Source organism: Cavia porcellus, unplaced genomic scaffold, assembly GCF_034190915.1.
Source record: "Cavia porcellus strain 051 isolate PalLab524CR breed Dunkin Hartley unplaced genomic scaffold, mCavPor4.1 scaffold_21, whole genome shotgun sequence".
In the NCBI taxonomy this organism is placed as follows: domain Eukaryota; kingdom Metazoa; phylum Chordata; class Mammalia; order Rodentia; family Caviidae; genus Cavia; species Cavia porcellus.
Genome location: NW_026947504.1, coordinates 41,918,936 through 41,941,655, shown reverse-complemented (window position 1 = coordinate 41,941,655; position 22,720 = coordinate 41,918,936). Strand labels below are relative to the sequence as shown.

The window sequence follows — 22,720 nt, the reverse complement described above, 5'->3', positions numbered from 1 at the left end:
GCGAAAATTTTGAAAGCAAACAGGTGTCATGTTACAAAGAGCCACAACAGAATACAGTGACACCAGGGAGAAATGCACTATTGTGCCTTTAGTAAAGTTTCCAAGCTTCTATGTGTTCCTTCAGCATATGCGCCTTTCCCAAGGAAAAAGAGTTGTCAATATTGTGAATGTGATAACTTTAAATGTGATTCCAAATAAAAGTTTTCTCCTTGAATAAAACCAGTGTGAATTCTAAGGACTAAGGAAGTGCACATAATAGGATAATAATGCGAAGTAATCACATTTCTTTTGCAAAAGATGATTAGAAATGATATGGCTTTTATCTTTACTGTTTTGACTGATACGTAACACAATGTCTTGCAAAGCCTACAAAAGGACCATTATTATCACCTTTATTCTTACTACATGTTTATTTTGAAAGTCTGGTTTATCGAGGAAAAATTTCTGCATAGTATCAGTTAAATGCATAGTCTTATGTACTTTAAAAAATGTGTATTTCATGTAACTATGACCACAACCAAGGATGTTTCCATCAACCAAAAAAATTTTTTTTTCCTGCCATTTTCTGGCTATCTTCAGCAACTGGTGAACTGTTTACTATTTGTATAATTTCATATTTTTTTAGAGTGTCACATGAATGGGGTCATACATAAATCTTTACTATCTGGTTTCTTTCATTTTAAATAAAATTTTAAAATTCCGTATACATCATTGTATCGGTGGCTTATGCCTATTTATTTACTGAGCACTCTTCCATTTAATGATATATCATAATTAGTTTATACATTTCTCTCTTGATGGATTTCTGGCTTATTTTCAAAATTTGAATCTTATGAAAAAAACCCTACGAATATCCACAAAAAATATTTTAGTGTTGACCTGTTTTCTTTAGTTTGGGAGAATATCTAAGCTTGACATTACACTGGATCATATGGTAAGTATATGATTGGCATTATAAGACTCTGACAATACTGCTTTCCAACTGAATGGACCATTTGGCACTCTAACTAGTCAGTTCAAGTATTCCATTGGCCCTATATTTTCACCAGGTCTCGGCACTGACAATCTATACAATCAAATACACAGCTGGAGAACTGAGAACTATAGGTAGGTATTTCATGCTATCTAATTGTGGCTTGAAGTTGAATTATCTAAATGAAATGAACATATTAGTCAGCCTTTTATGAATCTTCTTTGGTGTGGCATCAAGATTTTGTGCCCAGTGTTGGGAGGGTTTTTATTTATTCATTTTTTGGTGGTGGTACTGAGAATTGAACCTAGTGCCTAGCATGTATTAGGCAAGTGCTTTACGGCCGAGTTACAGCTCTAACCATTTTTACAAAACTAATTCTTTTAAGACAAGATCCTACCAAGTTGTCCAGGTTGGCCTTAGACTCCAGTTTCTGGGATTATAAGAGTATGCCACCACACTTGATTCATTTTTTTTTTTAAGTGTTACATTATTTTTTAATGGCGTTTCTAATGTCAATGCAAGAGTTTAACTGCACATTTTATCATACAAACAGAAAATTCTATATCCCTCAGTGCAAGGAGCCTTTTACTTATGCTGTATATTGCCCAAATTCTTTTTTCATACCTTCTGGTTACATTAATATTAATATTAATATTAATAATGAACTCACCTCTAAAAATATGCACATTGTCCTATGTTAATTAGGAATAACTATCCTATGTTAATAAAATTTAACTTCGGTTTTAATTTTCATTAGTTTTATATTCAATTTCTAAGAAAAGTTGACATCTCATTGCATACATTCCTTATGCATAATCATTTTTATTAAATACTGGCTTATCTTTCCTGTTTTATGTGCATATACATATATGTATATACACTATCTTTCTTATGTCTGCTTCTTTTGTGAAAGGAACACACTAAGTAATTCTGCTCTAGCATCTTGCTGTTTTTAAATACTGATATAGACTTTAACAACTCATCCACTATTTGAGGAGTTTATTCATCTATAAAATGTGACATAAGGTATGTACAAGGATTAATTAGCAGGATGCTTGTAAGGAACTCATCACAGGAGCAGGCAGAAGGAAGTGTTTGATATGTAAAGGTTAGTTCTTCATCTACTCCTATTTACTACTCCTGTTGATAAGATGGCTACAACTTCATAGGAAACAAATGTCTTATCAGACTTAGATTTAACAGTCCACAGCAAGGTTGGAAAGCAGAGATCAGCCCAGTTTTAATGGTTTGCTGCTTTCTGCCTAGTCAGGTTAAATCTGAATTTTGTTGTCTTGGCTATCAGGAAGAACAATGGAGGAAACAGTTGACTTGCTCTAGGTTGTATTCATGCAACTTGCAATTAGAACTGAGCCCACTGAATTGTAAAGAAATTGGAAACAAACTCCTAGAGCCAAAGAACAGCCCAGGTTGTGCTCTTGATTCCACAAGCAAGAGCCAGCCTAGCACAAAGAAATTGGATACAAGGTATTTAAACTCCAATCAACCTATTCAAATTCCAAAGACAAAGCAATCAATGATCTGCACCACAAGGTGGTGTGGGGCAGTTACGAGGACAGGGCCTACCTTTTAATTTTTGAGTTTTAAGATGCAAAATCTGTCTTCCTTCACATTGCTTTCTTTGTCCACCTTTATACCAATAAAGTAGTCCTTTAATCCTTGCAGCCTCAGAACAAGTCTCAAAATAAAGTAGCAAAAATTAGCCAGCTAATTGATGTTTTGTACGTATGTCCTTTGTATTTTCATAGGAGTTTAATTCAATTTACCAATTTTGATCAAAAACAAACTTTGAAAACAACAACAAAAAACCTATGATTTTGTTAAATTTGTGATGATTTAGGGAGAGCTATCATCACTTTTGGTCTTTGGATTTATGAGTCTATCTCTGTAATTATTTCAAAAATATTTTCAGAAATACATTGCAGTTTTCATTATATAGCTTTTATATATTTTAAAATATATCTCTATAAATATTTCATGTTTTTGATATTAGTATAATATTTTGGTTTTTTACTGTCTTTTAAAAAGATCATAATGAATTTTGAATAACAATCTTATACCATGTTACTGCTATATTCATTTATTAGTTCTAGTATCATTTTTTTAAATTATTTTTACTTATTTATTTATTTATTTTTGCCTTTTTCCTTTTTATCGGTACCCGGGATCGAACTCAGGACTGCCTGCTTCCAAGGCAGGTGCTTATGCCACTGAGCTAAATCTCCAGCCCCTAATTCTAATATCATTTTTAAGTACCTTAGAATTTCTACACTGTCCAACCGAACTAGTTCTGGTTATCATGAAGAGCAAATCAAGTAATGAGAGAAAATATCCTTGCCTTGTTTTTCCTCTATGGGAAAAGCTATTCAGTCTTTCACTAGTATGATGTTAGCTACGTTTTTATAAATGTCATCTTTCATATTAAGGGAATTCAATTTAATTTCTACTTCAGCGAGAGAATAGGTACTGACTTTCAAATGCTTTTCCTGCAAGTATGAAAATGTTCCTGTATACACACACAAGACTATTTGGTTTGTTATGCTGATAAACATTTTTTAATGTTACATCAGTTTTGCAGTTTTTGAATGCAGAATTTATGTTCATGACATAACTGTTTTCATAGATTGCTGGACTGAATTTGTGAAACCTTGCTAAAGATCACTCAGGTATCTTTATGATAGATATCGACCTGTAATTTCTTTTCATGAAATATCTAATGCTTGTATCAGACAAATTTCATAAAATCAGCTATAAAACACTAACTCATATTTTTGGAAAATTTTAATATATAATTGGCATTATTTCTTCTTTAAATAATATGTAGAAATATGTAAATATTTTTAAAACATCCTCCCCACTCTTAAGTAAGCCCATTATTTTACTTACATTGTGCTATGAATATAGAAATTTAGACTTCAATATAACGGGTTGTTTTGAAGTTCTTTTAATGAACTTTAAAGTGTTTCAAAAAACTGAAAATGTTTCCTAATCTATCCATATTGAGAAGTAAACTATTGACTCACACTTTAAAGTCAAGAAAACACTGACTAGCTCAAAGACTATTATGATAACATTGTATCTACATGTTTTATTAGTAATGAGGAATATAGGTATTTCCTGTTGTTCCAAATTTAATTTTCAGAATAAAATCCAAGACTGTTCATTGTTGTTGTGTAGCTACACTTTTTTGGATCCCTTTTTTAACTAATTCTATTAAAATCACAGCTATCCACTAGAACAGCACTTCTTACATCACTGAAATTTCTATCATTTAGTGTTTATTCACATAATGCATATATTTTAGAAATTTTTTCTGCATGTAAGATGCAACTTCTCAATAGTTGCGAAGAGTACTTATGTTCTAACTGAAACTAACCATTTAGTAAGTGGTTTATAAATATTTATTCGGGTTTGTTTTTCTTATGTATTATAATTAATAGGTAATAAAAACTTCAGGAATACCATTCTGTGTATTATTGTAATATTATCTTTGTAGTAAAAATAAACAAATACCAAAAAAAAAAAAACCCACAAAAATCTTTTCTTAATCCTTGCTCAGGCAGGATTCTGACATGTTATGAAGCTAGTATTCTGGTTTTTCAATTGTTGATCTGTATGACAAGAACATAGGAAAATGGTTTATGTGCTTTTATTTATCAATGTGTGACCTAATCTGCCTCTACCTCAAAGTTATGGTTTCACAGCATCTTGGGGAAACTTCCACACCTTGACCTAGACTAAGAATTTATAGCAAAAGCTATTTCTATATTCTTTTCTTAACTCATCTTATTCTTTATCTCTACAATTACAGCTGTATCTTTGGACTGACCTTCATGTTAATATGCCTCCTCCCAACACCTATAATTCACTCTGACCTGCCGCTATTTTTGAACAGCATCACAGCCACAAATGCAAAGACTAACTTTATGTTCCTTTGCTGTCAAGTTGATCTTACTTATAAGAAGAGTACAGAAACAATAAAAATTTTCTAGTAAAGGCATTGATCATCTAGTTCTTGACAGGCTTCTGCTTACAATAAATAAGCAAAGAGCAATAAAATTGCATGCTTCTATGAAATAAAAACCAGAAAATCTAGACCAGAAATGAATATATCAAAATAGAGCACCTCCAATATAATTACCCTTTTTCAATTTTTAATATCATGAATTAGAGTGCTTGATGCAGCATTGCTTAATCGTCTAGGTTAAAATAATAGTGACTTGGAGGGAAATATATTTAAGTTTGGTCTCAGAAGACAAAAATCTTAACATATTTGCATGTGTATAAATCCTTAAAATATGTTTAGAATTTACTTCTAGTAAAATTTGAAATGCTATGATTTGAATGTGTCCTCAAAAGATCTTGGTTTAAATCTTAATCCCAATGCAACAGCGCTGGGAAGTGGGAATTTTAAAGAGGTGAACAGGTCATGAATGAATTAACATTGTCATTGCAAGAGTGGTTTCTCATAAAAGTGAGTTCAATTCCTCTTGCTCTCTCTTGACCTTTTCTTCCCTTTAGGGAAAACACAGTAAGAAGGCACTTTTCATATGCTGACCCCTCAATTTTAGGCTTCCCAGTATGCAGAATCCTGAGCCAATCAATTTCTGCTCACTATAAACTACCCAGTCTTTGGAACTCTGTTATAGTAGCATAAAAAAGACTAAACCAGCTACATTTGAAACTTATTTCCCTATTAATTTAAGTCTAATGATTACTAAATTGGACTTATTTTAGTTTTGCATACATTTTTTAATCAATCTCTAAGGTTATGTCTACAAGTCAGAAATATATTTAAGATTAGTACCTCATTTTATAAAATCACAGCAATATTTATTTCACAAACTTTAGTGTGCCTGATAACTTATTAAACACATAAAATAATAATAAATAATAATAAAACAGTAAAAAAAGGTATAAATGAAGCTTCACATGAAATTATGGAGAAGAAATTTTATTTTCTAAAAGTTTCTAGAGATTTTTGGTTAAAAATCAAAACAAAATGTCAACTCTAAAAGAAAGATTCTTACCTTATAGCTTTGATTGATGGCTTTTTTCATTGCTTTTGTTTTAAACACAATTCTTGCAAAGACACAAGAGGCTCAAGCAATCCAAAAGTTACTTGTTAATTTAAACACATTCAAATTGGGGCCATAAAATTCTAAAGAATTATACTTGGACACAATATAGCCTTTCTCTGGAAAACCTGTAAAATTCAAGTTATATATCTTCTCTAATTCTCTCTAATTCTAAAGAATAAGACAGAAATTGGAGCCTCATGAATCTGAGGTTAAGTTCAGTATTAAACATGAATATATTCTGGCCTTTTATGATGAATATTCATTAATTATATCCTGTAAACTTTTCAAAACAATGATAAAGGTTTATTTTATTCAATTAATTATGCTTTTCAAAAGATCATTCCAATTTCATACTTTAAAGAATCTTCCCTTATTACCTTATTCAATTCACATTTTAATAATTTAAATTCCAATTATTATTGCCAAGATATTATAGGCAATTTTACATCCCATTAACCTAGCTTTGTTTTAATTACAAAGATCCTTTGTTATATTCCATTAAGTGATTCAGTTTATAATTTCAGCCTGTCTTGGGGAGTACTTTAATTCAGCTGCACATTCATCAACTGTTTTTGTCCTGTTAATTGTAGACAACTGTACAATTACTTTCTCCAGCTATGATTGATGAATTGTATTCACAAGTGTAGCTGTTGAATAGGATAAACATTTATAACAATTTCCACTTAAAGATTTCTATCTTCATTCCCATAAGGAACAAATTAAAGACTGATATTGTAACAACCAAGGGTAAGTGATTTATTTTTAGTGCTTCATTTTATATCAAATAACAATGTTAAGGAAATGTTATCTGTCCATGAAATAAGATAAAAACATAAGTAAAATATCTAATTTGTTCATAGCACAAAGTAGGCATCAACACATAAGTTTCCAGAAACAGAGTAATATATTTTTACTATAAGTACATCCAAACTAAATGTAGTACTTCTTTAAAGCAAAACTCATGATTTAAATTTGTAAAAAATGTAAATTGAAATAAATGACCAGAACTAAAGTTAGGAGTCATAGAAATTACGTTACATCAAAAAACAAATGCTTTCATATTTTAAGTGCTTATTTATTACAGCAACTATAAGAAATACTATTATACAGATATGAAACAGAGGGAAGGTAGAACTGATGTCTGAATTCACTAAAAATACACATTATTCGACGTTACATAGGATAATAGGCCTTGAGGAAATAATTCTTAAAAACACAATGTAAATGTTGCGTAGGATAAACATTTATAACAACTTCCACTTAAAAGCATCGACACTATTTTCTCCCAAAGAAAGAATACTGTGTTAAAGCAAATACCCATTTTCTTTGAAGGGCTTGCTGGAGAAAACATTACATCAGAAACTGCAACCCCTATCAGCTCACAAAAACTGCCCAGCAAGCCTTCAGTTTCAGTTTCATATTCTTTTCCTCTTTTGTGCTCTTTTGGCAATTTCAATATTCCACATTATTCTCTTCTCTCACATATTAACACTCACTTCCTCCAATTTCATTCTTAGCAAAATGATTCTTCTTTGCCCCTTCATAGAGATAACACCTGGCACCTTCTGAGACCTCCTCTGAGTTTTGTCACTAACTGAACAGCCTGCATCCTTAAAAAGCCCACCTCACTCCTCCCACTCAGAAACTACTCTTTTGATATTACTTTTTCTCTTTACCATATTGGCTTCTTTCCATTAGTATTTAAAAACAGTACATTCTTTCCTTCTAAAAAACAAACAAATAACAAAAAAACCCGAAAGACCCCAAATATAAATTCTATATGCTTGCAGAAATCATTCTTACCTGTCTCCTTTGTGACTGAAGCTCTTTATAGAAGTACTGGCCATCTGTTTGTCATCCAGCACTGCCCTGACTTTACACCTCTCATTCCTCAAAATATCTGCCCCCACTACTCCAGGTAAACTACCACTTTCTCAAAGGACAGATCCTGCCATTCTGGGATCCTATAGTACACGTAAGTATAATTACACCTGTAACTATTTAATGACTGCTTCCTCCAATTGACTGTAAATTCTGTTACAGCAAACTCTTGAGTATATACCCAGCATCAGTAGCACATTACTTTGTGTAAAAGGGGTCACTATGATCTTTTTGTGCCTGAAACCTGTAGTTCTTTTAAAGTCCTCTTTTAGGCATTCATTCTTTAACATTCTGCTAACAATTCTTTCCTTTATTAGTTAAGTAAATGTTTTTGATTACTAACTACCTGCTAAGCATTATTCCAGGTTCCTGAGATGAAGGAGCAAAGAAGACAATAAATATTTTTATATGTTCTTAAGGAAAGCAGGATTAAGTAGAGGGAGAAAAATATAAAGAGGTAAGCAAACAAGATAATCTGATGTTATTAAGGTATTAAATACAGTCATGTTATTGGGGTGTAATAACTGGTTAAGACCCATTAGGGGAACCTCTGTGATGGGGAAGCATTAAACATGATCCTGAAAGATAGTTCGTAGAGGCAAATGTAAAGATAAAGAGACAGAGATTTCGAGCAGTAAAAGCTGAGTGCTATGTTTTCCACTCACTAAATACACTGTCTCTGAGCATTATATCCAGACCCTGGTCTGCTATTTACCATGTACCAGCTGGGACTCTTAAATGTTAAAGAGTGTTTGGAGAACACGAGACTCAAAGGCTTCATGCCTGTTATAAACAGCTGAAATCAGACATTTACAGGCTCAATGTAACCAAAATTGAAGACATCTCTAACTCTACACAAGCCCCCCTTCTCTATTTGTTTAGCTAAGTAAATTGTACTATAAGACATATAGTTAGTAAAAGTCAGAATCACGTTTGTTTTGAGTTTTTTTTTATCATTTTATTGTGTTTTACTGATTTACTTCCCAAATGCTACTTCAAATTCGTTCAGTTTTTCTAACAGCCACTATCAGTCCATGACACTATAGTCTCCAAAATGATTATTGAAACCTCACTTCCATATCCCTGTTCGAATCTTAAGCCTCTGAAATCTGTTCACCATATTGCAGGCAAGGCCTGTACCTTTTAATGACTTCCAAGCACCCCACCACATGGAATGGTCTATACCAATGGCCCTTTCCATAAAGGGATGACACGTCTCTGTGTCTAGTACACAACATGCCCGTAAATATCTGCTGAAGCAAAGTCTCTGGTTCTGCTTTCTCCAAATCTTTTTCACTATGCTTAGAATTATTATTTTATTTATTTCACTGTCTTTATATTATTTTACTTTTATTAGTACATTTTTTGTAGTACTTAATGTTTACATTCCTTGTGTAGAGTTGATACATGTGCACAACACATCTTAATTCCTTTCTTCATCCTCTTTCTCTCATCTGCCTCCCCACTCCATCTCTTGATCCCCTTCTCATTTAAGGCAGAGATATTTATCTACTTCCTGTTACCTATCTTTTATTTTGCCCTTTACTTATAATTTCAGTTACTCACATAAGAATAAGATATTTAAGCTTGTGCGGTTAATTTATTTCACATAACAGGATCTTAAGGGCATTCATTTTCCTACGAATGACTCAAGTTTTTCTTTAAGGCAGAGTACTTGTATACTTCATTGTATACAAATAACACATTTTCTTTATCCATCATCTGCAGGTGGACAAGATAGTCTGCTCCCAAGGTTTATCTATTATAAATGGTGCTATACATATGGGGTTGCATGTATCACTGTAATATAATGCCTTTAACTCTTTTGGAAAGTTACCTAGAGGGGAAAGAGCCAGGTAAAATGGAATTTCTAGTCTTAATTTTCTAAGGATTCTCCATATTGATTTCCATTGTGATTGCATTAATTTACATTTCCACCAACAATGTAGAGGAATTCCACTTTTCCTACAGCCTTGTCAGCATTTATTATTATTTAATTTCTTGATGATGGTCATTCTTTTATGGCATAAAATGGAATCTCACTGTTGTTTTAATCTACCATTTTCTAATGATCAGTACTTTTGAACATTTCTTCAAATATATATTTGCCAGTTTTACTTCTTCTGTGAAGTCTCTCTTCATTTTGCTTGCTCATATTTTGACTGGATCTCTTATTTTTGGGGGGGAATAATTATTTTGAGTTCTTTATGTATACCATGTATTTGTCCTCTGAGGAATTTGTGGAATTTTTTCTCATGTTGAAGGTTTTCTTTCCACTCTGTTGGTTGTTTGTTTCACTGTGCAGGAACTTTTAAATTAGATATGATGTTGTTGCTCATTCTCAGCATTTCCTATACAACTGGGGTTTTGTTCAAAAAGCATTTGCTTATGCCTATGACTTTACTAAATTTATACTTAAATTTTCTAGAAGATGAGTTTTAACATTTCCTTCTTTGATCCATTTTTAGTTTAGAACGTGTAAGAGAAATAAGTCTAAATTCAATCTTTATTCATGTGGATAGCCAGTTTCCCCAAACCATTTATACAAGAGGCTATCTTTCCTCTAGTATGTATTTTTGGCCCCTTTATCAAAAAGCAAGTATTTCAATGTACTTGGGTCATTTCCACATCTTCTATTATGTTTCATGGATCCTGTCTGCTTTTGTGCAAGTACCATGCCATTTTCAATCACACTACCTTTGCAGCATACTATAAATTCAAGTCCAGGATTGTGATGGCTCTGGCAATGATTTTTGTTACCCAGCAATGTTATTGCTATTCTGGGTCTCTTCCAGTTCCATGTAAGTTTTAAGACTGTACTATCTAGTTCTGTGACAAATGATTTTGGTGTTTTAATTGGGATTTCATTAAATCTTGTCTATCAATTTTAGAAGTAGGGCCATTTTCAATATATTGGCACTATCTATCCAAGAGCAGAGGGTATCTTTCCATTTTCTGAATCCTCTTCAATTTCCTTTTTCAGTGTGCTATAGTTTTTGTTGTAGAGATTTTTTACTTTCATAGTTACATTGGTTCTTAACTATTCAATTTTTCTTAGTGCTACTATAAATAGTATGTTTTACTGAATTTCTTTCTCCATGGGTTCATTATTGGTGTCCAGGAATACAGGAATGCTACAGATTTGTGTGTGTTGAATTTGCATCGTACTACATTACTGAATTTGGTTATAAATTCTAGGATTCTTTTGGTGGCTTTTTTTGTGTCTTCTCTGCACATAAGGATAACTTAACTTCTCCCTTTCCTATACATAGCCCTTTCTTTTTCCTGAGTAACTGCTCTCGCTATTTTTTTTAAGTACTATGTTAAACAGTAGTAGTGATAATGGACATCTTGTCTTGTTTCTGATTTTAAAGGGAAAGCTATCATTTCCCTCTCATTTAAAATGATGTTAGCAGTTGGGTTGTCATTAATGGCTTCTAACTGATTGAAATAATGTCCTCTTTTAACTATTTTCTTCAGAGATTTTTATCATGAAAGCATGCAGAATTTTGTCAAAAACTTTTTCTGCATTTATTGAGATGATCATTTGTATTCTTTCCTTGCTCTGTTATGTGATGTATTACATTTACTGATTTGAGTATGCTGAACAATTCTTGCATCTTGGGATGAGTCTCTTGTTCATGATGTATCACCTGTTTCCCAGTATCTTGTTGAGGATCTCTGCATCAATATTCATTAAAGAGTCTGGTTTAAAGTTGTTATTTATTCTTATTATTTTATTTAGATTTTTGTCTGTTTTCTGTTTTACCTAATGTTTTATCCTGGAATCAGGGTAATGCTACTTTTTAGGACTTACTTTGAGAGTACTTCTTCCCTTTCAATTCCACTAAAAAACTTGAGGAATATTGCTATTAGATCTGCCCTCAAATGTTTACAGAATTCTGCAGTGAGTACATTGGGACCTGGGCTTTTCTTAGTTGATACATTTTTTAAAATTACTGCTTCTACCTTACTGTCTATTTTTGGATTACTAAAATATTTTAATCTCTTTCTTGGTTCTATTTTATTGTTAATATGCATCTAAAAATACATCCATGTCTTCAGAATTCTCCAAATTAACAGACACAGATTGTAAAGTAGTTAATAATCATTTTCATCTAGCTAAGTTTTGATTTCAACCTTTTGGTTTCAAATCAACATTGACTTGAATTATTCTTTTTCTTTTGTTTTGGGACAGAGTGACTAAGGGTTTCTTTCAGAGAATCAATCCTTCAAATTATTTATTTATTTAGGTCATTTTGGTCTCAGTTTCATTGATTCATGCTCTCATCTTTATATTTTTCTTGTAAAAGCCTTGGGTTTGGAATGTTTCTATAAGACCATGTTGTTTCAATCTCAAAATTCATATGGAATTAGAAGAGACCTAGAATAGCAAAAATAATTCTGGGCAACAAAGGTAAGACACGGGGTATCACTATCCTCAATTTGAAGTTATACTACCTACAAAGCTATTGTAAAAACAGCATAATACTGGCCAAACAAAAACAAGAATCAATGGAACAGAACAGAAGATACAGAACAACTCCAAGCACACTCACCTATTTATTGTTCTACAAAGAAACCAACACTCTCATTGGAAGAAAGATAATCTCTTTAATAAATAGTGTTGGGAAAGCTACATTCCACATGCTAACGGGTAAACTTGGGTCCATATCTCTCACCATGAGCTAAAGCAGAACTGAAATGGATCAAGAATCTGAATATTAAAACAGAAACAATCTTCTGAAAGATAAAACTGGAAGATTTAAGTGTGGGCAAAGATTTTATGAATAAAACCTTGATACCACAGGAAATATTACAAGGAATGAATAACTAGAGTCTTATCATATTATAAAGCTTGTAAACAGAAATAAAAATGAGCAACAGAGAGAAGAGACAATCCACCAAATGGGGAAAAGTTTTTACCAGCTATTCCTCAAAGTACTGATATCTGGAAAATACAAACAACTCAAAAGAAATTGGAATTCACCCAAATGTAAGGAACAAAGTGGGGACCTGAAATAAACAAACACTTCTCAGATGAACAATTAAGTAAACAATTAAGTATATATAAAAAATGTTTAGTATCACTGGTCACTCCAGAAATGCAAATTAAAACACTGATATTACATGTAATCTCAGTGTTCTAATTGTAATCTTGTATTAGTTATAATCTAATTACAACTAATAACAAATGCTGGTGGGGCTGTGGGGAAAACTCATCCCTTCTTCACTGTTGGTAGGAGTGTAAATTGATACAACCAATATGGTAAGCAGCACAGAAATTCCTCAAAAAGCTAAAACTAGAGGTTCCATTTGACCCAGCTATCCTCCTGCTTGGTATCTTATGAAAGAATTTAAAGCATCATATCATAGCAATACTTGTACACCCATGTTTAGAGCAGCACAATTTATAATAATAAAATCTTGGAAATAGCCCAGACACCCATCAATAGATGAATGGATAAAGAAGGTACGGTTTTTATGTACAAAGCAGTACTGCTCTGCCATAAAAACTTGAGGTATTTTATGCAAATGAATACAATCGAAGACCTCATTTTTAAATGAAATAAATCAGATGCATGTATAAATATTACACTCTTCTTTTGTATGAGACACTGAAAGAGTAAATAACGACCAATAAGTGGAAGTATAAGTGGAACAAGGGGAAGGTGGAAGGAGAAGGTGTGGGAAGCCCTGTAACCGGCTGCCACCTTAACATCTGCAGGCCACACCACCTTAATTCCCTCTAGGAGTTAGGTTTGGTAATTAAGCAGCATCTTGCATAACTTGTTTAGCCTGGCCCCGTTATTCAGGGATTGTGCTTATTGAGTCCTCACAAGTGAAATTTGAACTGACTATAAACTCTGGGTCTTGCCACTGTTGCTAAGTTACCTGCTGATGTCTCAGAACCCAAATCCCTCCTCCTCAATACCCTATATATTTGATACTCATTCCTTGAATAAAGAGAGACTTGATTGGAATTCCTCAGCTTGTCTCCGCTTTTTATGTCTCTTGTTCCCTTTTCATCCTCAATCCCCCTTTAGGGTCTCCGTGGACTTACCCGCAGGCCAGGTCAAGAAAGGAAGGAAGAGATAGAGGAAAAAGAAAGAAGAGAACAAAAGGAAAAAATGTGGAAATACAACATTCATAAATGAGGAGGGCAGCAAGGATTAAAGAGGAAAAGGGAATGGGGTAAAAAGAAGAATCAAGATATATTATGTGCAGGTAAAATTCCTTATGATGAAATTGATCATTATTTGTATCAGAAGTGTACCAATAAAATTTTTTAAAAGAGTATACTGCTTACCTTCCATGCATTTCCTTGATTTCTTTGTTTTTGTCATTGATTTCCAACTTCTTTGTGTTATGATTTGATTATATGCATGGTCTAACTTCAGTTTTTACATTTCCTTAAACTTGTTTTATTGACTAGCATGTGGTAGGCTTTGGATAAAGTTCTACATGGTACTGAAAAGAAAGTGTATTCTACTGTTGTTGGGTGGAACAATGTAGATATTGTCCCTATTACGTCCATTAAAGTCATTTTGTTCAAAAGTTTAGTTCAATTCTGATTTCTTTTTTGTCTCTTTGTCTATTATGGTATGGTATTGAGAGTCCTCTCTATAACTGTGTTTGTGTTTAGTTCATCTTTTACTTCTAGTAGTTCTTGTGTTCTAATGATGGGTGTGCTCTTGTTTTGTGCATGTATATTAATAATTGTTCTCTGTCCTTGTGTAATTCATCCTTTCATAAATATGTAATGTTTGATTCTTTTGTTCTCTTTTGGTTTAAAGTCCACTTTGAATACAGGATAACTACATATTCTTCTTTTTAGGTTCCTATCTCATGGAACTCTTGGTGTTAAATATGTTTTTTGTATATAGTATGCCACGGGATTTTATTTTTTGGTTAATTCTATACGCTTGTATCTTTTGGTTGGAGAATTGAGACCATTCATATTGAGAATTATAGGTATAGCCTTGGTCCTGTTGCCACTGCCTTATTTCCTGTTGTTGGTTCCCCATTCTTCCCTTTGACTTAATGGCTTTCCAGACCTGATATACTCATTTTAGCAGATTGTTTGGAATAGTCAGCTTCACTGTGTCTTTGCAGGATGCCCCTGAAAATTTTTTGGAATGCAGGTTTCATGGTCATGAATTTATTCAGATACTCTTATCAAAAATTGCCTTACATCTTCAACAAATTTGAAAGATAAGTTTTGCACAATACAATAGCCTGAGTTGGAATTTTTATCCTGGAATTTAAAATACTTTGCTCTAAGCTCTCCTGGCCTTTAACTGTGCTGGGTAGGTGGCTGTAATTCTAATGGGTTTAAATGATTCATTGCTTTTGTCTAATGGTTTTTAAGATTCTGCTCTTGTTTTGCACTTGGGGATTTAGAGAATCGTGTCATGGAGAGGTTCTTTTCTAATTTTGGCTCTCTAGAGTTCTACATGAGTCACTTATGTGTATGTTAAAGTCCTTCTCTTTATTTGAAAAGTTTTCTGCTTTACTTCAGTAAACAGGGTTTTTGTGCTACTTTGACTTTCATTAATTGATATCAGATTAATCTTTGTGTCATCTATGAGTCTTTGCATCCATTTTTCATGCTCTCTTAGTGTTTTTATAATATCTCTCATTATCTCATTACCAAAGGAAGACAGTTCTAATTCTGACACTGTTTCCACACTGCTCACATCTGCTTCTCGTTAATTTCCTGAATTTCTGTTCAGAGCCTTTTGCAAACTCTAATTCTCTTCTGGGCTGGTCATTCATGTTTTGCTTCATTTTATCTTAGCCATCCTTTCATTAATGTCTTCTGTAAACTCACTGTTCATTTCATTTATTTGGCTCATTATCTGTTTACTTATCTTTTCTATAAGCTTGCAAATACCTTACTGATCCAGGAAGGATTATGTCCCCTGATATCATTTCCAATAATTTGGCTGTGTGACTTTTGATTTCTTCCATTTCAATGCCCTGTGCATCGAGTTTGGGGAAACTGGGAATTTTTGGAGGCATTTTGTTGGCTTATCTTCTTATGTATTTAATTTTTTATTGGAGTTAATGTAAATATATGCAAAGTGTGCTTGTTCCTTATGGTGTGTGAAGCCACTGTCTGTCCCATACTGAGCTTACATTTTTTAAGAAAGTCTATTTCTGGGTCACTATACCTCTCTAACATTAGTCTCCAGTCTCTTTGGCAAGGCAATACGAGAGATCCTCAATCTGTTAGCCAGATATGTACTTTCCCCATAGGTCTGCTGGTTCTCCAGTCTGAACTTCTCTCCTTATGGGTTCTGTCCAGAATAAAGTTGATTGGTTAGTCTACCCCTCAGATGCCCCATTTTAGAAGGAAACAAAATGTATTGCTAGCTTGGAGTCAGTAGACTAGACAGGGAGTGTGAGGTACAGCATAGGCCTGCTTGTTCACATCAGGCGAGGCACTGCAAGACTGGTACACGCCTAATTGCTTGCTTTGGCTACCTATTAATTGTGCTCCAAGAAAACTTTCCCTTTCTGTAGGTACATTTTTTGAAAACACAAGTTCTATTACTTGTGGAATACATTCCTACAAAGTAGTTAGAGCGCCCTGTTGTTCCATTGCATCGAGAATTATTATTTATTTATTTATTTTTTGTCTTTTTTTTTTTTTTTTTTTTTTTTTTCCATTTTTATCGGTACCGGGGATCAAACTCATGGCCGCCTGCTTGCAAGGCAGGTACTTATGCCGCTGAGCTAAATCCCCAGCCCCCTGCATCGAGAATTATATCATCTTTATCACATCATTCTTATAAAACTGTGTATGTGTTTATCTAAAGTTTGTCTCCCCCAACCAATAGTCCACATGCTGAAACATCGGTTTGGTACTCTTGCCTACTATTATATTTCTTGATCTTACAATAATGTCTTGACACATTTTATTCTTGTAAAAATATAACTATTAATGTTTGCATTTTTATTACTCAAATCACCTTTTATGAACAACTGCTATAAAGAATGGAAACATAAATTTATTTTATTTAACACTGAAAGTCAATATATTTTTATTTAAGGAATTAAATATGTGGTTTCTTCCAATACTCATGAAGGTCATCTTTGTTCCTCTAAAACTTCAGCATATTTATCTTTAGGAGAGACATGCCTTGGTTCCTTTATTTGGGTTTCTTTTATCTTCATTTGAATTATGGATATAGTGTAGAATATTCCAAATTGCCCACTTATGCTCTTTAAGATCTAATTTCTTCAAGGAAGTATACTTTAGTGTTCTTTTTAGAGTAGTTGGATTTGTCTGGTTCTAAATTTCTGACACCTCATTGTTACATAAATGAGTTCAAAATATATTCATTCCCCAGCTATCATAGGCCACAATAATCCAGATCTATGAAATATATATTATAATATCTTTTAATATCAGATATCATATTCTCTACACAGGCCTTTTGTTTTTTTTTTTTGTCTTTTTTCATTTTTTCATTTTTATCGGTACCAGGGATCGAACTCACGACTGCCTGCTTGCAAGGCAGGCGCCTATGCCGCTGAGCTAAATCCCCAGCCCCCTACACAGGCCTTTTGTAAAAAAGGTCATCTTCATATATTGGTATGTCATATGAAAAATGTGAATCTAATTAATTTAGCTAATATTTACCTTGTATCTTACACTTTTTAATTACCAATTTCTCAGCCCTAGAATTTACCTTTAGAGATATAACTTTAAATTGTCTTGGGCATAATATTCCTTTCTATATGTATCAAAACTCATAATTAACAATGAGTTCTGAGTTTCAAAAGAGGACAAATTTTTTATACCTATTTTATATATTTACTTTTTTGTTCAAAGGTTAAACAAAACACACAGAGTACCATGAAACAACTTTAGGATGCTACAAATGTTATGGCAAACATTTCTGATTAAAAATTCTTAAAAGAATGTAATAACACAAAACAAACTCTAAATTCCACTAACAAATAATAAAAATGTAACAAAATCTTATAATCTGTGCTATTAGCAAATTTTCTATCATTCTCGTTTTCAAATTCAGTAACTATAACATTAGTTTAAGTTGTAGAGTTAAGATTCTTTTCATGCTTAGGAGACCTATTGATGGGAAAATATTTTTTTTCACTACCAGTTCAGTAGCAAAGTTAGCATATATGTGAATTCAGAGTTACTTTTTTTTTAAACCAACAGGACATTTGCTAGCCTTGTCAAATATATTTTCCATTTTCTCATTCCTCAAAAAGAATTATCACCAAATCCCATCACAATGAGATTTTGTAAGAAATAGCAGGCACTTGTATAAAATACACTTTGTGCTACGAAAGTTTTTCCTGCCAAGTAGAGTGGCACATGCCTGTAATCCTAGGACTCAGCTGGCTGAGGCAGGACTGCTGTTGAGTTTGACACCAACCAAGGATACATACCACATGCAAGGCCAGTCTGGGTTAGCTACAAAGTACGTTCAGGACCTTCCTGAACAACATGGTGAGACAAGGTCTCAAAATAAACAGATTTTTACCTCTGCACCTTTAATATTGCAGTTAGCAGAAAGCTTACTTTAAATTTGAAGAATGTATTATTATGATTAAAAAAGATTAGGTCAAGGAATATCAAAATGAGAAATATATAGATGAATTCTTAGGAAAACAGGCTATTTCTCAGAATATGGCACAGTGAAAAAATACTGCATAATACTGTAACATTCAAGTTAATTTTTTTTTTAAATTTGGGTTTATATACTATTCATAAATTATTTTTCCAAAAACATTCTTTGATTATACCTCCCCTTGAAGGAAAGGAGAAATTTGACTTGCAGTAAGCATTATTCCCTTATTAATCTAATTAAATAAAATTCCAAATAAGAAATACGCGAGTCATGGTAAAATTCAGTAATTATTGTTCATAGAATGCTACAATTGACAGGAATTTCAAAGTGAGAAGGACACAGTTTTTGGCTGGATAGAAGTCAGATGTGTCAAAGAGTGGCAGTTATATCATCTTACTGCATCCACTGCCCATAAAACTTTGCAAAAATCACAGTTAAGAGCTATTTGTCACTAATTCATAAGTACAGCACTTCTTTAAAAATAATTTTAATCACAGTGTTTTAACAATACTAAGAACTCCTACCACATATCTTTATACATTTCATATAACCTCCTTCACATTTGTAGCTGGATACCAAGTATATGCCGTGCTCATATCAAACTACTTCATGTGTCCTGATGAAACGCTCAGGAAGCAACCCTAAGTGTAGCACTGAAACAGATGGGGTGGCAGATGGCACTGGAGATTTGCTTCATTTGATCTGTGTAAAATAACTTTACTGTTTGGTAAGATGTGGCTCAAATCTCACGAAAATTTCATAAACTTCATTTTAAAAATTTGATATACAACATTTCCTCCAAAAACTGAATGTGTTTATTTTAAATTATTAACGTTTAAGTACATGTGTGATAAAACATTTATCTAGAAGATATTATCTTATACATTTTAGAACAGATGGTAGGAAAGAGCAGTTGCCCAGTTGAACAAATGTACACTGAGTATCTGCCCAAAAAATGTAAAATTAATTACCTTCCTTCATTGATGAGTTCAATAAATGCAAGTCCTGCATTCTTCTGAATAGAATTTTGCCATTCCTGAAAGGAGAAACAAACTAAATATGAGAAAGAGGATCGTGAAAGTGAAGGTAACATTAAGGTTAAAGATCATGTTGATGTTGTTAGTATCTTCCACAATGTCTAAATGTCTTTATGAGATTTTATAACAAATGATATTTTGCAGGAAGTCAAAATTTTAAATTTTTCTTGTACACTTTAGTTTCAAAGGTACTTCTAAGTGCCCAAAAGGTTTGTGACTATGATGAAAGGTGAGAGGCAGGTATAGAAGCTCTCTGCACAATGTTTCCTTCCAAAGGAGATCATGTGACCAAAAGAGGACCATGTGACTATACAAGCACCAGATATACTAAAAATGGAGAATTTCAATCCCTAACATAGTAATTTTCTTTTGAATTATAAAATAAAATTGAAAAATATAGACAATACATTTGATTTGAAAATTAAGTATCTTAATTATGTAAATATTTCATATGATTGAAATTTACACAGAAAAATGATTCTTTTGAAATTTATAAAAATTACTAAATATTAAAATGATACCTAAATGTAAAGCATTTGTTCTCTTTGCTAATGTAGATTTGTGAATTGGTAATTGCATGAGCTCAGGAACATCATTACGAACATAAATGATTGTAATAGACTGTTTTGAATTAGGAAAGCGTATTGCTTATTGGTATTCTTCCTATGGAATATTTAAAATACGATTTAAAAATCTTACTTGGTTATTTACTAGTACTCTTTTTTAGTGAGTTAAAACATGGCTGGTAAAGAAGTTTTTCACATTGAAAATCATACCCCTTTCAACAGTTGCATGAATACTCCTTTAGCTCCATTACACACACACACTCACACACACACACAGATATCTTATTAATTACTGACACACTTTATCTATAGATCCTCGCAGTGATTTTCCTAATAAGGAGCTGGCCACACAGATGTGGTCAGCTGCCCTGTCTAGACAATGGAAACTCAAAAAACTCAGTTTTTTGGTCAATGCTTACTTTATTTCTGATCTCAGGAGCAAGGCTTTTATTGCTTTGTACAAGATCTGGGGAAAGAGAAATACCCTGAGGAAGTCACAGTCACTGGTTTCTAGCTACAATCTACCAAACAATGACTACAATTCCATTTTATGAAATTCATTTAAACTTTGAAGTCATTTCTATTAAAAATAATAACAAGGAGATCTTTTTGTATCTTTTTACAAAATGACTTCTCTTTATATTTCCAATATATACACAATATTTATTGCAAACCATGATCCCTTAAAATATGAAACTGTCTGAAGAATACATAATATTTACTTTAATTAAAAGAAGCTGGCTGGGCATAATGGCACATGCCTATAATCCCTACACTTGAGAGGCTGACGCGGGAGGAAAAACACGAGTTCAAGACCAACCTAGGCTACATAATATGTTCAAGGCCAGCCTGAACTACATAGTGAGACCCAATCTTGAAAGCAAGCAAGCAAGCAAGCAAGCAAGCAAAAGGAAGGGAGAAAACTGATTCTATGCAAGACATTCTATGCCACTGTGAAGAATAGATTCTTATAGACAACTTCTCAGGCATGTTTTTTATATGCTACTGTGTATACACTAAGGATTTTCTATTCGCATGAAATGCTAAAATTAATAGAATATTTAATTATACTTTAAAGAATACATATTTTAGAATTTCAAAGCACTCCATATTATACCTTATTTAAAGGATCAGCAGCACAAAATACTTTTTAAACCTCTGCTCAGATGGAATAAATAATATCTGCAATCTGTGTTTAGCCCGTAAGGTGCTATTTTATACCTTTAATATGGAAATCGCAGAAATAGGTCTGAGCTAAGGTCAGGCTGTTAGTCATTAAAGGATAACAAAGCCTACTGAAAGTATATCAGACTTTAAGGAGTTGGAATTTAAAAACATAATTTGTAGTTTATTGAGCAGGGGGAAAAAGCAGAATTTTTTAACATGTCTTTTCAAAAATGAGACAGTAAGAGTCTAATAAGATATTCTGAATGAGAAATTGCAAATAAGGATTACAAAGCATACACTCCAGGACAGGATGAAGATTTGAACTTCAGGGATAAAGTAGAAGAGTGGCATCAAATAAGTTACCAAGGTATCAATGTAGATGACTAACAACATCGTATATTGTCATGAAACTACTGAAGACAGACATTTATTTTGAGAAATCATAAATGATATCTTCAGTCAGCATCTGTTAGACTGTGAAAGATGGTACATCAAAAAGAAATGTGGAATACAGAATGATTTACATAGAGAAATATATATATATATATATATATATATATATATATATATATATATATATTTTTTTTTTTTTTTTTTTTGGTTTGGTAGCGGGGATAGAACTCACAACTTTGCACTTGCCAGGCAGGCACTTATACCACTGAGCTAAATCCCTAGCCCTATGTAGAAATCTTAAGGCCTGGCATTAAGTGAAAGTCTCCTCACAATAAACAAAAAGACTATTAAAATCTAGGCTGAATTTTAAAGCATTCACATTTTTATGACAGAAAACAAGCACTTAAAAGTAACAGGGAAATATCTACCAAACTTTAAGAACAGAAGGAGAATATATTGCATTATTCAAAAGAAAACAATTCACCTATTCATTCATATATCCATCCATATCCACAGCAAGACAGAATATTAAAAGGTACCCTTTAATCAAAAACAGTACTTTAAAAGTCATTATGTAGAGTCCTGTTGGCAATCTGACATGAAAGATATAGACCAAAATAATAGTAAAAACAGATACTGGAGATGGAGGTGGGGAGAAGAAAATGAAACTTAGAAAATGAGAGATGACAAAGTAACAGAACAAAAACTGTATGAATACAATTGACGTGCATTGATATTACAGACATTTTTAAAAGCTTTAAAATAAAAGATGCAATTATTTCCCAGAAAATAGAACAAAAAATAATAAAGTGTAATTAAGAGAAAATAAAAAGGTAAGGAAATTGGAGGTTCTTCCTTTGGAAGTCTAGCAATCACTGAGTAAACATTTTAGGAATAGTAAGAAAGAAACATGGAAGATAGATAATTACTAAAGAAATTCCATTATCCTAGCAAGATACATCATCACAAAATTGTACAATAAGGAAAATCCTAA

The 22,720-nt window shown here is 32.7% G+C and overlaps 1 protein-coding gene and 1 non-coding gene across 11 annotated transcripts in view; both read right to left on the bottom strand.

Moving 5' to 3' along the window:
* The window catches only part of Nbea (neurobeachin), a 673,150-nt gene that overhangs the window by 307,412 nt on the left and 343,018 nt on the right, over nt 1-22,720 (bottom strand). For all 10 annotated transcript variants that reach the window (XM_063232848.1, XM_063232849.1, XM_063232852.1 and 7 more), the window contains one exon: nt 19,535-19,599. In XM_063232848.1, coding sequence (XP_063088918.1) covers nt 19,535-19,599 — 65 coding nt within the window. The remainder of the gene's footprint in view (nt 1-19,534; nt 19,600-22,720) is intronic.
* Nucleotides 17,689-17,821, bottom strand: LOC111753753 (small nucleolar RNA SNORA40). The gene has a single exon (XR_002788543.1). It is a non-coding gene; the product is annotated as a small nucleolar RNA SNORA40 (small nucleolar RNA).